Genomic DNA, 22,041 nt, shown 5'->3' with positions numbered 1-22,041 from the left:
CCAATAATCCAATAATTTAATAATCCAATAATCCAATAATTTAATAATCCAATAATCCAATAATCCAATAATTTAATAATCCAATAATCCAATAATTTAATAATCCAATAATCCAATAATTTAATAATCCAATAATCCAATAATCCAATAATTTAATAATCCAATAATCCAATAATTTTAAAATCCACTAATTTTAAAATCCACTAATTTTAAAATCCAATAATTTTAAAATCCAATAATTTTAAAATCCAATAATCCAATAATCCAATAATCCAATAATCCAATAATCCAATAATCCAATAATCCAATAAACAAATAATCCAATCATCCAATCATCCAATCATCCAATCATCCAATAATCCAATAATCCAATAATCCAATAATCCAATAATCCAATAACCCAATAATCCATTAACTCAACACAATAATCCAATAACTCAACACAATAATCCAATAACTCAACACAATAATCCAATAACTCAACACAATAATCCAATAACTCAACTCAATAATCCAATAACTCAACTAATTAATCCAATAACTCAACCAATTAATCCAATAACTCAACTCAATAAACCAATAACTCAACTCAATAATCCAATAACTCAACTCAATAATCCAATAACTCAACTCAATAATCCAATAACTCAACTCAATAATCCAATAACTCAACTCAATAATCCAATAACTCAACTCAATAATCCAATAACTCAACTCAATAATCCAATAACTCAACTCAATAATCCAATAACTCAACTCAATAATCCAATAACTCAACTCAATAATCCAATAACTCAACTTGATAATCCAATAACTCAACTCGATAAACCAATAACTCAACTCGATAATCCAATAACTCAACTCGATAATCCAATAACTCAACTCAATAATCCAATAACTCAACTCAATAATCCAATAACTCATCTCAATAATCCAATAAACTCATCTCAATAATCCAATAAACTCATCTCAATAATCCAATAAACTCATCTCAATAATCCAAAAAACTCATCTCAATAATCCAATAAACTCAACTCGATAATCCAATAAACTCAGCTCGATAATCCAATAAACTCAACTCGATAATCCAATAAACTCAACTCGATAATCCAATAAACTCAACTCGATAATCCAATAAACTCAACTCGATAATCCAATAAACTCAACTCGATAATCCAATAAACTCAACTCGATAATCCAATAAACTCAATAATCCGATAACTCTATAATCCGATAACTCTATAATCCGATAACTCTATAATCCGATAACTCTATAATCCGATAACTCTATAATCCGATAACTCTATAATCCGATAACTCTATAATCCGATAACTCTATAATCCGATAACTCTATAATCCGATAACTCTATAATCCGATAACTCTATAATCCGATAACTCTATAATCCGATAACTCTATAATCCGATAACTCTATAATCCGATAACTCTATAATCCGATAACTCTATAATCCGATAACTCTATAATCCGATAACTCTATAATCCGATAACTCTATAATCCGATAACTCTATAATCCGATAACTCTATAATCCGATAACTCTATAATCCGATAACTCTATAATCCGATAACTCTATAATCCGATAACTCTATAATCCGATAACTCTATAATCCGATAACTCTATAATCCGATAACTCTATAACCCAATAACTCTATAACCCAATAACTCAATAATTCATTAACTGATTAATCCAGTAATCCAGTACCTGATCAATCCAGTAACTGATCCCTCCAGGAACTGATCAATCCAGTAACTGACCAATCCAGTAACTGATCAATCCAGTAACTCATTAATCCAGTAACTCATTAATCCAGTAACTCACTAATCCAGTAACTCATTAATCCGTAACTCATTAATCCATAACTCATTAATCCGTAACTCATTAGTCCGTAACTCATCAATCCGTAACTCATCAATCCGTAACTCATTAATACGTAACTCATTAATACGTAACTCATTAATACGTAACTCATTCATCCGTAACTCATTAATCCGTAACTCATCAATCCGTAACTCATTAATCCGTAACCCATTAATCCGTAACTCATTAATTAAAATAATCCAGCAATTTTATAATTCGATAATATTATACTTATCATCATATGTAGGTATTATCATCATATCGTTATATTACTTGCCACTTAAAGCGTCAGTTGCACCAACCACAATTGACGAATTGATCAACAGCAATCAGCAGAGCTTTGCTTGCTACAATAACCAAGCTAAAATATTTAAAATGCAACGAACTTCTTAAAACCAAGGATACTGAAAGCGAATCAATACACGGTTATAATGAATACTTTACTAGTGTAGGCCCAACCTTGGTTATTCAATCAACACCAGCCAAAATGATCCCGCCAACATTATAAGATTTATAAGATTGAAAAAAAATTCCCGTCGATTGAAATTATTCTAATAATAATTAGAAAATTGTAGATTTCCCGGATACGCGGAACTGTCCTGTCAGGCCGCACACATGTGTTAGGGTTAAAGAACAAGTCGGTAATTTTAAACAAACAACTTTACATATACTTGGATTAACTTTGTTTCTAATCTACATTAACGACTTGACTTTCTTGGATCTGACCAATGCAGACGTTGTGCTACGCAGATGACACGGCAATACTATTTCATGGTGCTTCCTGGGATGCAGTAAGCGCCTTCACAGAAAGCGGTCTAGCTTTGGTGACGAACTGGCTTCAATACAATTTGTAACTCTAAACGCAGACTAAACGAGATATGTGTGCGTGTATAAAACAGCTGCTTCCGCCTCGTGGTATCTAAATGTGTCAAAAGTTTATTCATATATTAGTTACCACTGGTACCTACCAGACGTCATGTAATTGTAAAACAATAGAAAAACTTCGTCTATAAAGTACTTAGGTGTTATTCTGGATGAGCAGACTGACAACCGACAGAGGAAGATGAGAAACTCAACTTTACAGCGTACATTCAAATCACAGTTAAATAGTGTCAGGAAATAACCTAACACTCATTTAAATATCTTCGAAATATCATGGATATACCACAGCGCCAATCAACCTATATTGCCCTAGCTCAACCCATTATTACGTAGGTAAGTACTAATATCGGTGTATAGCGTATAGCGCATCGATCGTTATTGTTTTTTTTTTTTTTTAATATACTAAATTATGAACAAATACTGAAGAAACGTAACTTAGTCTTTCCTTTACCAGCGTTAACGTCACATTTTGCCAAAAGAGGAAACAACCAAGATCAAAACTTATAAATTAGGCTAACGAGCCCCATACAACTAACTTGAGCGAACTACAGGACACCACAGCATTGCCTGGACAACGATTCCACCCCCATAATCTGTGAACCCGTACCTCGAGACAACTTTCGTCAATACAAATAACTTTAAGGTACTGTACCAAAATATTCGCAGTTTAAGCAATAAACGACATCTATTAAAATCTACAACTGAAGACGACAAAGATATACAAGCCATCCGTTCCTGTTCTGTGCGGCTTCCACGTGAAAGCAATCCTGGCCGTGTTGTCCTTCCGTGTTGATCTTCGAAGCCACCTCTCATTGCCTCGGCCGTGTCTGCCGCTGCTGCGGCTTCGCCGGTTGCGACTCCGTCTGTTGTTCCTCGGGGACTGGCGGCGGTTGCGACTTCGGCTTCGACGTTCTTGTCCATCATCAGATTTCGATTTTCGGTCACGCTCAGGAGTTTTCAAGCGCCGCCTGGATGTTTTTTTCCTCATGGTCCATAGTCTGGAACTCGAAAACAACACCAACAATGGAAGAGTTCTAAATCTTTGGATTGTTAATAGTAGACAAATATAAATTGTTCTTATTAAGCTAAATTCAACTGTTTTATTTATTTATTTAATTTACGTTACTGCTTCCGGGGTAGAATGCGGGACGTTTAAAACAGATCTTAAATCCAAAACAGATCCGTATCCCGGTACGGATCCGGAACACAGGCTTTTCGAAACGAGAAAATTCTAAAACTGGTACAGAAACGGAATCTAGAACAAATTCAGGATCCAGCACTGATCCGATACCAATCCGGCACGCATCCGGTTCAGATCCGGCACGAATCCGGCAAATGATATACATGCGGTATTAATCCGGCACAGATCCGGCACCAGTCCGGGACGGATCCGGTACGAATCCGGAACTCATCCGGCACAAATCAGGTATGCATCCGGCACGGTTCCAGTATCCGGCACGGACCCAAATCCAGGAACGCGAGATGGATCCGATATTCGAAACGGGATCCGGAATACGAAACGGGCCGCGTAGCCAAGATGCCAATCGCTTACGCTCCGTAGCGATCGGAACGCAACTGTCACTGTCGCGCTAATATGGAAGAGTGATATAGATACATAATGCTTTTCGTTGTCGAAGCGACAGCGATTGTAACTCCGGCTAGGTCGGCGGGTCGGTAACTACCAGTAAAAGTATCATTCCTACTTATTTACAGTCTGAGTAGTTTATAATTTGAAGACACTTAACCCCGCTATATAATACTGACGTATTGATAAGTAATATATTGAAAATATGGTAAAAGTTGTAACCAAATAAGCGGTACATACATAGACTAAAAGAATCCGATCTACACCTGTAAATAATCATAAAGGTATCCGAACTATTCAAAATAAAACGGTGTTCCAAAGGTTTCACGCTACCCGCGATGTAATGAATGCTTTAATTATATTATGGATAGTCATTACAGCAAACACTAAAAAAACCTAACTGTTGGTCTTGAAGAGAAAACTTGCAGTATAATGCTCTCGAGTGAACGACTAGGCCGAAATGGGTTTACCCAATTATTTTGTTCTTGATAAAATTAACGGTGTCTTTGTTTCTAAGCGCCCGTTAAACATAAACTTCCTAACATAGGATATACGAAATGATAATTAATTTCAACTAAACAACAACCAATATAAGTGTTACTAATATATGTATAGGTATATAATATATTATAATAATTTTACACCACTGTTACTATTGTAACAACTTAATTGGGCAATTAAGATTTAAATCAATCAGTTCTAATATTAATACCTACATAATATAATACATTCAGGAATACCATACTGACTTGTAGGTACTTACCACTTCTGATCTGTAATAAAAATTCCTTCTTCCATAACAGCAATATATTTCCTGATCACAATATTCCGTTACAGTTCAATCTCCAATCACCTCACTTCACAATCGTCCTCCCTTCACCTCTGCCCGTAACCGAATGCCCGTTAACCGCCATGCCAGTCGTCTTTTATTCTTTCTTCCAACTACCTTCTATTTACAAAGGTCAACTATCAATCACGTTACTTTTAAATTTATTTAATTATAGAGATTATTCAACTCTATTTCATTAAATCTGTTTCTAATAATTAGTAATTTTAATGAATCTTACAATAGTATCCCGTTTACTTCAAAGTTCATTGTCTCCGAGATATTTGGCATCAATGTTGAACAATTTTAGGCTAAAAACTGGTTTTCTGGCCATAACTTTTGTGTTAATTAGTTTATAATTAAAACCCTGGACACGTTTTTCGAGACGTCAAAGACGAACCCAAATATGTAGATTTCGTACATGTAAGATCCTTCACTGCAAACTAGATACGAAAAAAGTGTTTTTCAGACAATGTTTAAAAAATTCATAAAAAGATAAGTATTCATTTCTTTCAAAATCCGGCGGACAAAACCGGAGATAAAAGACTGAAAATCCGATAACCGTTTATGTTATAATTCTATCTGTAGTGCAAAAAAAGGAGATACAATTCAAAACTTGTCAAAAATCGATGAAAACCTCAGGTAGCCCGTTAAAACTATAATACGCGATTAAGTCCCATTTTACAATTTAATAATGTTTGAAGGTCGCATTGGTACGGAAACACAACAACAACAACTTTATAAAGTTCATCGCTCTCTCTAGGTTTCTGTTCGTCCGTTTGCTCAGGGAACCTTAAGCGCCACTTGCACCATCCCACTAACCCGGGGTTAACCGGTTAAACTGTTAACCCAGTGTAAAATTGTACTGGTAACTATGGTAACTCCAGGCTTAACCGGTTAACCCCGGGCAAAGAGGATTTGAAGAAGAGAGTTACTGTCATGGTGAGTTATGTAGCTACAGTTCATTTACTGCCATCTTTCGACAGAAGATTAAACCTGTTTGAACGCCATTTGACTTTGATCCTTATTCTTTAACTGATATGTGTTAACTTTTTAAATATTAATATTCACGCCATCTACTCGAGCATAGGCTGAAGGTTGTGGCGCCATCGCTCGAAAACATGGAACCATACTGGCCTATAGTCGAGTAGATGGCGTGAATATTAATATTTAATAAGTTAACACATATCACTGAAAGAATAAGGATCAAAGTCAAATGGCGTTCTAACAGTTTTATGTTCTGACGAAAGATGGCAGTAAATTTACAGTGGCTACATAATTTACTTTGACAATCCGTCTCTATAGACTTTATTCTCTTTGCCCCGGGTTAATAAGATGGTGCAAGTGGCCCTAAGAAACGTTAATAAATTTAACTTTAACTCTAGAGCCAAATCGCAAGGCTCATCGGCCAAATGGTGGCCATTGATAAAACAGATCACGGATCGTGCGCACGCGCTAAGGCCACTGCGGGTGACCAAGCTGTAGATAAACAACGGACAGTCCTTTTGTAACGAGCTATAAATAACACACTAAATAGTTCTGTGAGCTGTAAAGTTCCCCCATATTGAAAAAATTCCAAAAACCAAATAGAAAAAATATTTTTAAGCTAGACACGACCTCGAAGCAATGAAGATGCCGACTAAGAAGTAAGTAGACAAAAAGAAAATATAATGATCAATCCTGTCCACCAAATTTCACAAAAATCTGTCAAGAAATGCGATCTATAGAGAAGAAGATCCGAACAATAATTATTATAAAACTTTGCTCATAATTTACTGGTCCATCAACATTGCTTTAGAATTTATCTCATACAATAAATTGATATTATCAAAATAAAATAAAAAACACATTAATCCAAAAATTTTAAAAATGGCAGGTCTATGATTTACTTCTTCTTCTTAGTCGGTACACTCTTGCCAGAGTGGTCGTGGTCATCATTGTGAATCTCGATGAGTGATGATCTTGCTAATACGGCGCCATTCGTCGCGGACTGCAGCTTTCCGGGTACATTCGTAAACCGAGCACTTAGTTGAGGCCTTGATCTGGTCTGTCCATCTCATTGGTGATCTACCACGTGGCCTGGTGCCTTCGACCTTTCCCTGCACTACGAGACGCTCTATGGAGTCATTACCGCGACGAGAAACATGGCCGAAGAAAGTCAGAATGCGTGACTCCACTGTGGTTGATAGGCGCTGTCTGATGCCGAGTTCTTTTAATATGGAGTCATTTGTACGAAACTCTGTCCACGATACTCCTAGCATCCGTCTCCAGCACCACATCTCCAAAGCGTCAACTCTTTTCTTCTCGGTTTCACGAAGGGTCCATGTCCATGATTTACTTAGTTTTGATTTATAGGAAAAAATAATACCATTATAATGCCTCCAGCAAGATTGTTTCTTTGGTCAAGTTCATTTCATAAATTTATTATTGCAAAATTGCTTCATTTTGAGCGACACCTAAATAATGTTTGATTGCTCTCAAAATTGGTTAATATCTACATTTTGCCTACAACATTTAATTTTTTTTTGGACCTGCCTATTATCCCTGTTATATAACATATAAATACTTATAGAAAACACCATAACTCAGGAAAATATTTGTGATAAACACACAAATAAATGCCCTTACCTGGATTCAAACCCTTCTTACTCGAATAGTCACTACCGACTAGGCTAGGAGGCCGTTAAAACGTAGGATGGTCACCCCTAGACGTCCGCGCATAAGCCTCTTGGTCAGCCGCACAAACCGCACAAGTGTTCGGATGTGCGTACGCGTCGGCCGTCTGTACCGCCTGTGGAGGATCAGGCGCAGCAAGAAGTTCAAAGTGATTCGGAGGCTGTTTAGATCATGAGGTGGTTCGCTTGCGCTGTTTTGGTATGTATTAAAAAAAAGCAATTTATTTAATTTATATATTTTTTTATTAAAAAAAAATTTGGACTAGGTATACAATATTTTCGTCAAATTAAGGACAGTTTTATGAAGAAGAGTGTGCTCTTAAATAATTATGTTATTATTAATACCTTATGTGTTATAATACCTACATACATGCACATAACAAACTAGACACTTTATAGGTACTAAGGTTAAGTTTAAAATCAGAATTAAACAATTTTTATTTATTCTTTTATTTTATTTATTTAATCTAAATTTGTTTATGTATTATGCTTTGATGTTACTATTTATTAAAATAGAATTGCACAATTAAAATAAGTTTTTGGCAATAATTTCATTTTTTATCGCTGACTGTACTTTTCTTACGACAGACAACTAATACTCATCAAGACAATTCTAAAAACCCCTAACACAATTAGGATGCGTTGTTTCATCACGGAGTTCCTATGGCCACCTCCTGTCTCCATCATCAGATCAGCTCGATGGTACCATAATATTGCATTGTCATCCGATTTATACATGCATGCAAAATTTCAGCTCAATCGGAAACCGGGAAGTGGATCAAATTTAACTTGCAAGATTTGATTACAGACCGACAGACAGACAACGGTCAGGTGAAACTAAATAAAAGCTTGTAAAAAACAGTTGGCGTACTTAATGCCCAAAGGCATTCTTTACCAGTCAATCATTAGGCTAAGCAGAAACAATACCTAGTAAGTAGGTACAGTCATTAGTAAAAGAAATAGGTAACTTAAAACAATTATCGATGCTTTTCCTGTAAACTATTTGAGTTTATTGATACAGGAACTGCCTACTGTTATTTAATTTTGCCCCCAAAAATCGGACGCCTCATATTGTTGTAAAATATGATTAGAATGTTTTCTCCAAAACTCCATCCAATCATATTATACAATTAATTAACAAGTCAATATAACCTGTTAATGTTTCACACGTTAATTTATAATAACACCATTAATTATCGGATTGTACCTGTATTCGCAAAAACAACGCCACAACAGATGATTATCTAGGTCAGTGGACTCCGTGTTATTGATGAAGAATCTTAATTCTATGATAGAATGATTTAAGTGATTCATTTATCAATGGCAATGTTCAAGTTGCAGAACATTGTCAAAATTTCCGCAATTTCTGGAAACTTTCATGAGAAAATTCTCATGCAAGTTTCCACTTAAGTTCTCGTTCAGGCTGATGTATATGTCGGCGGCCGATCGTAAGATCAGGCAGATCGTATAATGTTCCCGTGTAATGTTTTGACGATAGTCACATTAAACTAATATATAGGTAGGATAGGTTCGTTAGGTTACTTCAGATGATTACAGTGAGACGCCTCATTCTGCTCTCGTATGTTTCTTTTCTCTTAATGAATGTGTTAATACAGGATATTGACTCTTGGAGACCCTATACATCTCTAAGGATAATTTGATAAACTATATAATCTTATAGTTCTGACACCTAGAGACATTTACACCTCTAAATATTATAGATTTTTTTTTGTGTTTTGCATCTGTATTTTTTATGTAATTCGACATTAAGAGACCATATACATCTCTAAGTAATTGTAATACGTTAGTTTGAATTGTTACTTGTATTTTATAAAATTGTTAATGTCTTGTTATTATTTTTGCTTGCTTGTATGTAAATTCAATGTTGACGTGTAAAAGTGCCCTTGTGGCCTATTTGCTGAATAAATGTTGATATTTTGATATTAGATTTCGATATTGATGCCCGAAGGGCAAACTCCCAGAAATAGGAGCACCGTCGACTCGGGAAACGAGTCAAAGATTTTCACGTTTCACGATGTGCCTAGGAATTTCACGATATGCCTGATCTTACGATCGGCCGCCGACATATATATTACTAGCTGGAATGATGATGATGATTGATAAAACTATCTTATGTCCTTTCTTGGTTCTCAAACTATCCCCATACTAAATTTCATATATAGTAAATCAGTTTAGCGGTCTAAAGGACGACTCACGTTAGACCAGGCCGTGTCCGGGCCGGAGCTTCCAGCGCATCGTTTTCTATGGAAAGCATCGCGTGATCGCCTGTCATGTCATAGAAAAGTAAACGCCGGAAGCTCCGGATACGGCCCGGTCTAACGTGAGTCATCCTTAAATCGGAGAGACAGAGCTACTTTCGCATTCATAATATTAAAAGGCATAATATTAATAACAACAGACAATAAAAAACTGCAGTGAAAAATGAAGGAGATTATAATTTGTGTTTTTTATTTTTATTTGATAAGCGTGATGAGACCTTTACAAATTCATGGTTTTGTCTAGTTTGTTATTTCCGTGTTAAAAATGCGTGAAAATTGATAATTATTGGTGTGAGAAACTCTGAGTTCATAGCGTGACGAACGTTATTATGAAGTATTTGACTACTTAAGGTCATAAGGTAATAGACAGACCAACAGATTATCGTGTTAGTACCTACTTTAGAACTACATACCTAATACAATTGATTAGAGGTTTATAATCTCTGATTATGATATAGGTTAAAACTTATAAGTCTTATAACATAATTATTAAGGGCAGAACGAACCCGTCGCCAAATTATATGAAACTTAGTTGTTTTCGTTGCTAAAAATTGTTATACAAAAACCGGACAAGTGCGAGTCGGACTCGCCCACCAATGGTTCCGTACTTTTTAGTATTTGTTGTTATAGCGGCAACAGAAATACATCATCTGTGAAAATTTCAACTGTCTAGCTGTCGCGGTTCGTGAGATACAGCCTGGTGACAGACGGACGGACGGACGGATAGCGGAGTCTTAGTAATAGGGTCCCGTTTTACCCTTTGGGTACGGAACCCTAAAAAAAGAAAAAACCTGAAAATTTGCTCAATGAGTTAATTGTAACTAAGACCTCACCTCGCTCGGTCGTTAATTCTGTTCTATTTCTAGTAAAATTCCTTTAAATATTTATCAACAAACAAACGAAGAACTCGTAAATAAATAAGAGGAACATCACAGGAATGTTCTAATGAAACTCGATTGTACAGGAAAGGAAATAATTATCCGTGACCTTTTACCTCGATACATTTTAAGATATTTTTAACGGTTTCATATATCGTCGCTGTGCGTGCAAAAGTCGCCATGTGTTTTTAACCTACTTTACAGGAGACACAAAAAACTGTTTATTTCGATAATTATTGAACATATACAAATCAATATTTTTATGACAAAAGTATTTGCACTTTTACATATATTACGGAATTATCTGAAATGATAGTTTAGTTTCAAAAGCGTGAAAAAAATTTTTTTTCAAAAATATGTTACATAGCGATTTTTGTTTGAGTCGTAAAAACCTCTAAGTGTCTTAACCCGTACATGGCCAGATTTAATTATTAAGGACCTTATACAATTTGTGTGCTTTATCGTTACATGGTTATTTAATAAAATGACGTGGGTGTTCAATAAAACAGAAAAAAAATATTTAAGACGATATAATGGAAATTTTATCATGAATGAATAGTTTACGTATTTTTTTTATTATAACTAGATATTACTACATATTAATATTTCCTTGCTTGTAAATTGAAATTTTGTTGTCTTCTAATATTTCTTTAAACTTCTTTCTCCCAACAGCATACGAATAAAGGATTCAAACGACTCTTCTACATATATTCTGGTACTATTTATTATCTGGTACTAGTTATTTATAATTTTCATTTGAAAAGACATGAATAATATAATAATGTATTGGTCTGATGTTTACTACTTTTTTTTCATTTATTATCTATAAGTTTACAATATTAAACACGACGCGATATTGCCTAACTGAGTTTTAGCCGAGTTGAAAATAAACAATTGTCTTTAAGATAGCGACCTTGCCTGTGAAGCTGATGGACCTGGGTTCGAATCCCAGTAAGGGTATTTATTTGTGTGTGATGACACAGATATTTTGTTCCTGAGTCATGGCTTGGTCATGGTTGTTTTCTAATATGTATTTAAGTATTTATATATTATATATATCGTTGTCTGAGTACCAACAACACAAGCCTTCTTGAGCTTACTGTTGGACTTAGTCAATCTGTGTAAGAATGTCCTATAATAGAATATAAAAAAAATGTCTTTAAGTAATGCATAAACGCACTACATGTTCATGTTATAAAGTACATTGCGCTAACTTTATAATTTTTTTTATTAGATATAAATCACAATTACATAATATTTTGATCCAAAAGCATCGTTAAACCAGAATGGTTTGTCTCGATACTCCATTCCGCAGTACTTAAATCATGAAATATACAATAGGCAATACATATTTCTATCTTTTATGTAATTTTCCATTCACTTATTACCTTTAAAACTGCCAACAACTTGTAACGAAAACTCACAAAACTCAATTATTTGTACACACACGTAATTTATTTTGCTTGATGACTTTTTAGTGCCAAATCAATCATGATACACTTTAAAATGAACATGTTAACGTGTTTAGTATACAACTTGAGGGTAAGTAAAAGTACTTACCTATAACGTAATTACGGTAGACTGGATACTGGATTGTTATAAGAAAATTCCGCCATGTGTCGTAAAACGCACGGCCTGGAAACATAGCCTCGACTCCAACCAGTACAAAAATTATCGCTATGTGCGAAAAACTACATATCGGGCGCAAGCGCATCTAATCATTTTTCAATAAACTTGTAGAAAATATCGCTATGTGTCAAGAATGACATAGCGAGCGCACGTCTGTAATTGCTGTTCAAATAAGCTAATGTAGTTATGTGATTTATTCCAGTTAGCGATTATAGGAAGAGCATTCATTGTATAGGCATCACATACCTACATTTGTTAAATCCTTAAATATTGGAATAAGCTCAACGCTGTTTTTGGAGCATATGCGTATGGAAATAAGGTTCAAAATGGCATCAAAACCTAAAAATCGTCAAAAATCACATAGCGACTTTTGTAGGCACAGCGACGATATTTTATATTATTGTAATTCATTTGAAAAAAAAAATAACGAACATTCCTTTATTCATGGATAAAACATTCATACTTACCTAATATTCTAAAAAAATCTAGACAATTCTTACAACATTTACATGAAAAATAAATTATTTATATTACCTTTGTGTCCTTTACTTATTTGTTTAATAAGTACTCTACTAGAGAAATGAATATTTAATAAAAACTACATAACATGTAAATAAACTTACTTCTTTCTGAATAAGCAAGTATAAGTAAAAACATCGAGCCCAGTAGTAATAAAAGATCATTAAGGAATCGACGAACTGTAACTGACGAACCTTTCCCAAGATTAAAAACTTTCCAATACTTGAGTTTATTTTGACTCGAATCCGATACAAATTAAAGCAAGAAACACATGAAGGAAACTTTCAGTTAAAAGGAATTTTATTAAAAACGACGCCAATCAAGTATGCGGCATTATTTAAAATAAAATGGTTGATATCACTGATTATGTTGAAAGTTGATATGACTGTGAGGTCCATTTCGACCAATCAATTCGGGTCTTTTTAACCGATTTGCAAGACCGAAGTGATCCCAGTAAGAGCTCCGCGAACAGTTTTTTGATGGCAGAACGACGTACCGTGCGAATTTAGTCGAAGAAGAGCGAGCCTTATGCGAAGATTATAATAATTAAGTAAATTAATTCTCGTACAATAAATCGAAACATAATTTACAACACATATACCTACCATAAGTTATTGTTTAACACGATTCTCGATCGCTTTAATAATGTAAATTATAGATACATCAAAAACTATGTCCAATAAAAGAACTGTTAGAATCGAGACATTATAAATAAGTTCGCCATCTTACGCTCAAATCCAGATTTTAGCAAAAACCTGTTTCCTTTATACAGTTAGAGAATAGTAGATGAAGCTCTTTGAGTGTCACAGACATAAAAGTTATCAATATAATTTAAAGTAGGTAGGGTTTAAGTTTAATGTACATAGTTAAATTGTGGTGCAGTTTATACCATAGTATTGTTGTCTACCGTGACAATATTCTTTATAAAATTTTATGATTGTGGGAGATCTATGATCAAATACTATGATTAATATACTATGATGATACTATGATTCCTGCTAAGAGGATACTTACGTCAAAAATAGTATTTTTAATAGTGTTTAGAATCATTTCGAAACGTTTTTGAATATAAAATAAATACTTCATGACTCAGGAACAAAAATCCTAGCTCATCACACAAATAAATGCCTTTACCGGGACCATCGGCTTCGTAAGCAGGGTCTCTACCCACTAGGTCAGACAGGTCGTCAAAAATATGTAGGTAACCAATAAATAGCTCGTCAAAACATTACAATATGATACTTACACAACAAACAATAGGTCTGTGACGCTTGCGGCTCAAGTATCAAGACGTGCCTCGAATGCTGATGCCAGGTATTGGCGTCAAGGATCAAGAAGGAAAATCGTCGGCATGTAGGGCCTAGCGGCCTTAGGATTGGGATGTCAGTGACATGTCGTGACTTGTATCAATAAATATTATAGGAAATTTTTACATAAGTAGTGGGTACTTGTACATACTTAAGTAAATTGATCTCGCCCCACAGTAAGCTTTAATAAGGTTTGTGTAGTGGGTAGGTACAGTCAAAGAATTTAATTTCCGACCCATTACATACCTTGTCACAGTGACAATCAATATAAAACATAACACTTTAAACTCTCGCGTTTTGTACACATATTTAATTACACAAACGGGTCTACCGCGATATAATTTCATTGTTTTTACCTTTAATTCCGACGACGACACACCACGTGTGGTCACACCATGTGTGGTGTGGGTCGTCACGTGTGGTGACGAGTCTTTCCGTGACCACAGCTGGTGCAACTCAGCTGAAACGTCGGAATTAAAGGTAAAAACAATGAAATTATATCGCGGTAGACCCGTTTGTGTAATTAAATATGTAATCAATATGAAAGTCGCTAGAGACCTCATACTATTCTCACTGTGTCAAAGTACAAAATGGATAGGAAATTACATTCTTTGACTGTACCTACTAAATGTTTTAATTTTGTAGGTAATTTGCCCCCTAAAACCAGCCACCGTGCTTAAATATTAACTACTTTACGTTACAGGTCTGTATTTGGATCACCAACTTACGAAATTCCCGTTTTTTCTTTGTACAGCATTGAACCCTAAAAAAAGATCTAAAAAAGAGGTTAATAGAAAAAACTAGTGATAGCTATCCACATTGTAAAAGTTGTCAGTTGCCAACACTTGCTGTGGCTAATTTACAAAAAGCTCACGTACGGAAACATGTTTCTTTGAGGTCTGCCCAAATTTCACTGCCACAGCTGAGGTCAGAGCAGTACCTTGACTTCGTGGTTTTGGACCTAGTTAGATTTTGAGGCGATAACAGAAGGAAACTTCCTTATTAGGTACACTATTAGAATTTTTATGTATGAAATAAAAACAGCGAAAAAGTTCAAGTTTAATGGCAGTTTGCAAATCTCGCTAAGCTAACTGCGGTTCTTCAAAAAAGGAGTGCACAGATTTTTAAAGGGGCGGCAAAGCGCATGTAACACCTCTGGAGTTGCAGGCGTCGATAGACTACGGTGACTGCTCACCATCAGGCAGGATGTATGCTTGTTTGCCACCGACGTGGTATAAAAAATAGCTTTGCAACGATTTTATAAAACATGAGGGAGCGACGTTATAAGCATCATTTATATTTTCATAGATTTATTTTACTTTATTTCGATATAATAACAGTCTAGCTATTGATATTAACGATGACATTTTCACATATTGCCATTGCAAATGCCATGCAGAGATATATTAACCCGACTCTATAATTCTATTAAAATTTTTTGATGATTGATGACTTATCAAATTGCCGCTAAAATACTCGTACTCGTACTTGTAAGTTAAACTTCTATTTGTCACCTTCTGTGTAATACATATAAAAATGGAGGGTTATTTCAGCTCGAACTGACGTTGACGCCACCCTCGTCAGTGTGACCTCACCTTTACCCGACTTGGTTTTTTTTAACAAACGGATTCGCTAAATTATGCTAAGGGTTTTGTAAATAAAGAGCTATTAATATAAGTATTTACTTACTACTATAGGGCTAAGGTGGTCGGTTTTTTATCATCTGTCATCATGCCTGTCACGTTCTAACAAGTATGTAAGTGCGAAAGTGACGCATGACATGACAAGTGATAAAAATGCGACCATGATAACGCCGCTGGACTGTAGTTAGTAATTTTTATCCGATAAACCAGTCACTGTCAAAAGTGATTATTTCTTCAACCAAAACGTAACTTTCGACACTGACAGACTATACCTATTTAGATATGAGCGCCGATAGGCATTTAGCCGGCGGCGGCGCGCCGGTTAAAGCGGTCGGCGGCGGCGGCGAATCGGCGGCGTGGCCTTGAAACACCTTTGATTAATGCAAAAAGAATTCAAATCAAAACTTTGCCGAAAATACATGTTTTTGCTGTAAGAAAGTTAAAAAATAAGTGAATTTTTCAATTTCAAGCAAAATTTATTGAATAAAGGTACGAAATTATTTTATATAGTATCGCGAAGCATCAGAGGCGGTCTTGATCTTGGCGAGGCCCTGGCTGGAAGATCTTTGCGTGGCCCTTATCTTTTGTGCTAAGTAAAAAGTAGCGGATTGACTGTATCAGGGAAACGTCTGGTCGACAGTCCAGTCCAGAAGAGCCGAAGTGAGGATAATCAAGCTCCGTCAGTAACCAATATCGACCCAACAAACCGATTTATTTCAAAAAGTGAGGCCCAAGGCCGAGCTCCACCTAACACCGAAGACCTGATTCCGACGCCTTCCCATGCGAGGCCAGATGCTGAGCTGCAGGTAAGCTTACAGCTTAGAATCGAACGCCAAGTGTGAGCTTGGCTGACGGCCGAATGCGCGGAGCGCCGACTACGGCGCGCTTCTGTGCGAGGCCGAAGGCCAAGCTGCAAGAGAGCAGAGCTTGGAATTGAACTATTGGTCCATGTAAGCAAGTCCGAAGGCCGATAAAGACCGAGGCCATAGTGTTAAAGACCTGGAGCAGGTGCATTTGTGCGAGGCCAAAGGCCGTGCTGCAGTGGAGCTAAGATCGGAGAAGAACCAATGACCAAGCATTTTAAAAGCGAGGCCGAAAGTTAGGCTCCAAACAGGGCCGAAAACTTGGAGGTTCAGATAGCGGCTTACTATGCGAGGCCAAAGATTGGGCTGCGAGAGAGCAAAGATTGAAATTTGAACAATGGCCAAGGTTAAATGAGACCCGATTCCGTTTCCGATGCCTTCCGTGCGAAGCCAACGGCCACCTTTGGGCGTGAAAGCACTTAATATCTGAAATTAACCCCCTTTTACACCTTTTAAAGATATTCAACCATGCTTGCAATGGTTAAATTAGCGGTGAATGACGGATGAGCTAGCCAGCTGGCAAAATTAGTCATTTCGTTGCCCTAACACTAGTAGCGCGGCTACCAAACAGAAAAGTTTGAATTTACCATCGATATTTTTGAATTATATGGACCTAAAATACCTTTTGAATGTCTATAAGCTATTCAGACTGGCCCCGTTAAAGATCTAAACTAGATAAAATATTTAATTATCTGATTCTGAAAGTAGTAGTATCTAACAAGGTCACGCCGATGCCACGCCGATAGCGCAGCATCGGCGGCGGCGGCGCGAAAATTTTGTCGGCGGCGGCGGCGCGCCGGCGCGGCGCTCATATCTAATACCTATAACAACAACGAGCCGTGAACGATTAGCCTTCAGGGCGTTAGCGGCATAGTTCAATACGCTAGTACGATTCATTCCGGCCTAAAGTTAAACCACTGAAGGGCTTGGTCACTTTTTCAGGGTTCCGTACACAAAGGGTAAAAACGGGACCCAATTACTAAGACTCCACTGTCCGTCTGTCCGTCTGTCGTGTCACCAGGCTGTATCTCATGAATCGTGATAGCTAGACAGTTGAAATTTTCACAGATGACGTATTACGTCCTAAAAAGGACGGAACCCTCGATGGGTGAGTTCGACTCGCACTTGTCCAGTTTTATTTAGTATATGACATCTATAACAATATATAACTTTAACTTGTTTATTCCAGCTGCTGCAGCTGACCTGGCAGTGCAGCAGCCGAGCTTTCCCCGAAGAAAACATCAGCGTGTACACCTCCAACACCACCACAGGTCAAGGGGACGTGTATCATCAGATAGCCACTAATATCGCTGAGAGGATCACTTCTCCCATTTATAGGTAAGTCTTTTTTGCAAGTGAATAGGGAATATTACGCGAAACTCTCCGTAGGGTGCGCCACTACCACAATCCGTCACAATCTGGGGGTCTACCGCGAAACAAGAAAATTGAAATTTCGTTATCTATCCTCCCTATCACTCTTGCATATTCGAGCGATAAAGAGGCAGATAACTAAATATCGATTTTCACGTTTCCCGGTAGGCCCTTGTTACCAAACCGATGCATCAATGTCATATTTTATTGTATGAAAACTTGCCAATAACAGTTTAAGGCACAGTAACACAGTATGTATAAGTTACTCTGTGGTTTACTAGCTAGCTTAGTGCTGCATTCTGGCGGCAGAACATTGCAGTAATACCCCCTATTCTTCTAAACTTTCTAAAGAAACACCAGCGTTTATATCTACTTCTAACACCATAGGCTATGGGAACGTGTAAGCATTATCAAATAGCGAATAATATTGCTGGACACCTTCCCTATTTATATTTAGATTATTACTGCTACGGTTCAATTTGAAATTTATTACAAAATAACAAATTCCAAGTATAAACCGTTTGAAATTTGGAACTGGCTGCGTTTACGGTGTAATTGAATGAGTTTTCAATAACTATTAAGGCCTGTGCACACCGGGTGCGAGTACGTGTGTGCGTTGTAATATACAGATCTTTTTGAGTGACGTGTGCGTGCACAGGGCGAACATCTTAGAGCACGTGCACGTCTACGCAAGAGCAGCTCTGCTGGTATGCTCTGGCATTTACTATTATATGTCAATGCACAGGCAGCTTAAAGCTGATACGTGCACATCAATGTCCACTTGTGTTTGTAGTCTACGAAAGTGTTCATCGAGTTTGTTTTTAAAACAGTTTATCGAAGGTGCACTGATCACTGACTCGGGTAAACTGTTCCACACTTTCACTACGCGGTTAGATAGGAAGTGTCATCTGGAGTTGCTACTACTCTGCGTCCATGTCAGTTTCAGAGAATGTCCTCTCAGTCTGTCATTTATGTTGGGAGTAAAAATATCGCCTAAACCGGGTTCGTTGTAGTGTCCTGTGAGTATTTTTATGTTTCTATCAAGTCACCGCGTTGCCTTCGCTGCTCCAAGGTTGTCAGGCCCAATTCCTTTAATTTATCTTAATATGGTTGGTTACGAAGAGATGGTAGCAATTTTGTGGCTATTATAATACGTGTTGGAACTGTTGGAGCCTCTGGTAACAAATAGTTAAGGATAACTAAAAAAATTACAAGAATAATCACAAATATCTTGATCTTTCCAGGTTCCTGGGCATTGGTACAAACAAAACTGCACCAACGACCAAGAAGCCATGGGTCCACATTGAATCCCTCGACGAACCAGAAGACGTTGCTAAAACAGACCTCAAACCACTCGACAATGGACTTGAAGACCGCGACGTTGAAGAACTATCAGTAGAAGCTCTGAAGAAAAATGATAAGAAACCTGAAAAAATAACACTTTATTCCAATTATCTACCTTCCAAATTAGAAGCACTTGATAACAAAGAAAATGATACAATAAATGAAGTTGATGATCCTTTCGAATTCGATGATGATGACGATGATTTCGCTACAAAGCCTAGAGAAGGCGGATTTGTGTATTACTTAGAGCTTTTAGGGAGCTTCTTCCAGCTAGCTTTAGGCGCTGTTTTGGCGATATTTAAATCGTCATCGGGTTCAAATTAGGTATTTAAAATATTTTTAGAACTTCTAGTCGTGAGTAAGTCAGTATTTTTGATTAGAGATTTTACCAGTGTAATAATCAATTAAGTGTCATATTTTACAAATTAATTTAGCAAAAGTACGAAAAAAATATTATCAGTGTGTTTGCAAGTTACCAAACTTTTTCTTTGTTAATTAACACAGTTTAATCAGAATTTTCTTTATTACTTTACAAATGTTAGGATTACAAGTACAATTTTTCTTCATCATTTCTTTGTTTACGGTTTTTGTATTGTTTAAATTGATTTTAATTTTATTTGTATTATCTATCGCGTCAATTGTTATGATGGGGCTCGGAATGTTTTCATATTTTAATCCCTTTGGTATCAAATTTGTTGATTTATTTATTTCAAATTCTTAAAAAATAATTTTACAATGTAATATAATGAATCAGTGCCATCATCATCATCACAAGTAGGTATTATACATATACATATATTTTATCTTGTGTCTATAATGTGTATATCGTCGAATTTTGAATTAATCACAATTATTTAATAAATGTAAAATAACTATTTTTTTAATCTCATTTATTTCCTTGTTTACTTTTATTTATTGCACGCAGTATTATAACAAACCAAAAGGGGCCCTATTTCACTTTTCGCAATAATACGCGTGACACACCAATGACACCATAAAGTAAACCTATTTTTATTTTTTTATTAATTTTCCCAAAACGACGCAAAAAGCTACTGGTTTTTATTTCACTAATTGCTTAATGGAACAAATAGCATTATGCGAAATACCCAATGAATTAAATTATCATAAATAATCAGAAAGGAAAAAATACAAATTGCTCCTCCGAGTAAATTTATGTAAAATATGTTTAGTTATCCGCCATTGAGGTTTTCTTCGTTCATTTAAAATATTTAAATCATCGAATTGGTATTCTTTGAATTGTAAAGTAGGCCTAAATTAATATCCTGCCATGTTTTCGGAAATTTATCAATATACTTTAAATTATATGGGACTCAGTCATCCAGTTACTTAAAATTATACATTATATTTTTTATGGCTTTATTTGAGTGTATATTTGCTTTTTGCACTTAATATATAATTATGTTTTAATACCGTGTGTAAATGATGTTGAAATCTTTATCCTTAATTGTTTAAATGATATATGAATTAAAACGCGTTAATCACAATTATGATATATTTCGGAGATTAGGTATTCAATGTCTCAATTTTCGAGACCGGTGTGAGTTATTTAAATAAAAATACATAGGTATATTTTTTTAAACATATATTTTTACTGGTGAAAAGTAGGTACTTATAGTAAAACTGCTATTTGCTGACTTTACAGGTTCAAAAGACATTACTAGTAAGTATCAGATAAAGTTGTTTAGTACTTATATATTATCACTATTATTGTAATAAACTCTGTGTTTATTTAACGAGTGCTAAAAATAACTTATTTAATAATAATATTGACTTAATTATGAATAAAAATCTTAAATGCATTGCGTTTTATAATAAATCTTAACTATACCTAACGTTTTCGTAATACAAATTTCAGAATTTGCCACGGTATAAAATAACTCATGGCAAGTCTACATAACTTTAATATGGTACCCTGATCCAACCATTATTTATTACCTAGGAAAAAAAACAATTATCAATACAAACGAAAATCCTTCTGCATTTTGATTATGATGCCAAAAATTTAAAGTTCCATTTGTTATAATAATTTTTATCTACCTAAAATGTTTTAGTATACCCCAATGTTCTGTATAACAATTACTTATTACTATTGAATCTGTTTAATATATTACTTATATTATTTCAGGAAGAGGGAAGACATTAACATCAGGTAACCTTTTGTAACAATAGTAGAAACTCAATTGTTCAACGTATTATATCATGATACGTTTGGCTAAATGTTAAATGATGCACAAAATGCTTATGCCATTCATTACGCTTATTTCTAAAGTCTGTTATACACTAATTCATTAAGACGAAAATTTAATTAATTGGCTGATTTTTCCAGAAACTTTAGTCG

General features: G+C 35.6%; 1 protein-coding gene across 1 annotated transcript; it reads left to right on the top strand.

The window, feature by feature from the left end:
* The first annotated feature begins 7,925 nt into the window (after positions 1–7,925).
* LOC134799912 (uncharacterized) lies at positions 7,926–20,417 on the top strand. The gene is made up of 3 exons (XM_063772349.1): positions 7,926–8,048; positions 18,157–18,305; positions 19,583–20,417. The coding sequence occupies exons 1-3, from the start codon at positions 8,022–8,024 to the stop codon at positions 20,004–20,006; spliced, it is 600 nt and encodes a 199-aa protein (XP_063628419.1). The 5' UTR covers positions 7,926–8,021; the 3' UTR covers positions 20,007–20,417.
* Positions 20,418–22,041: the final 1,624 nt, after the last annotated feature.

The sequence above is a fragment of the Cydia splendana genome, chromosome 19 (assembly GCF_910591565.1).
Source record: "Cydia splendana chromosome 19, ilCydSple1.2, whole genome shotgun sequence".
In the NCBI taxonomy this organism is placed as follows: domain Eukaryota; kingdom Metazoa; phylum Arthropoda; class Insecta; order Lepidoptera; family Tortricidae; genus Cydia; species Cydia splendana.
Note: the sequence above shows the minus strand (reverse complement) of the source record. Positions and strands in the feature narration are given on the sequence as shown.

Excerpts from the sequence above, each read along its gene's own strand:
- LOC134799912 (XM_063772349.1), top strand. The coding sequence starts at position 8,022 with ATGAGGTGGTTCGCTTGCGCTGTTTTG. Across the intron at positions 8,049-18,156 it reads GGTTCGCTTGCGCTGTTTTG|CTGCTGCAGCTGACCTGGCA; the intron begins GTATGTATTAAA and ends TGTTTATTCCAG. Across the intron at positions 18,306-19,582 it reads ATCACTTCTCCCATTTATAG|GTTCCTGGGCATTGGTACAA; the intron begins GTAAGTCTTTTT and ends TGATCTTTCCAG.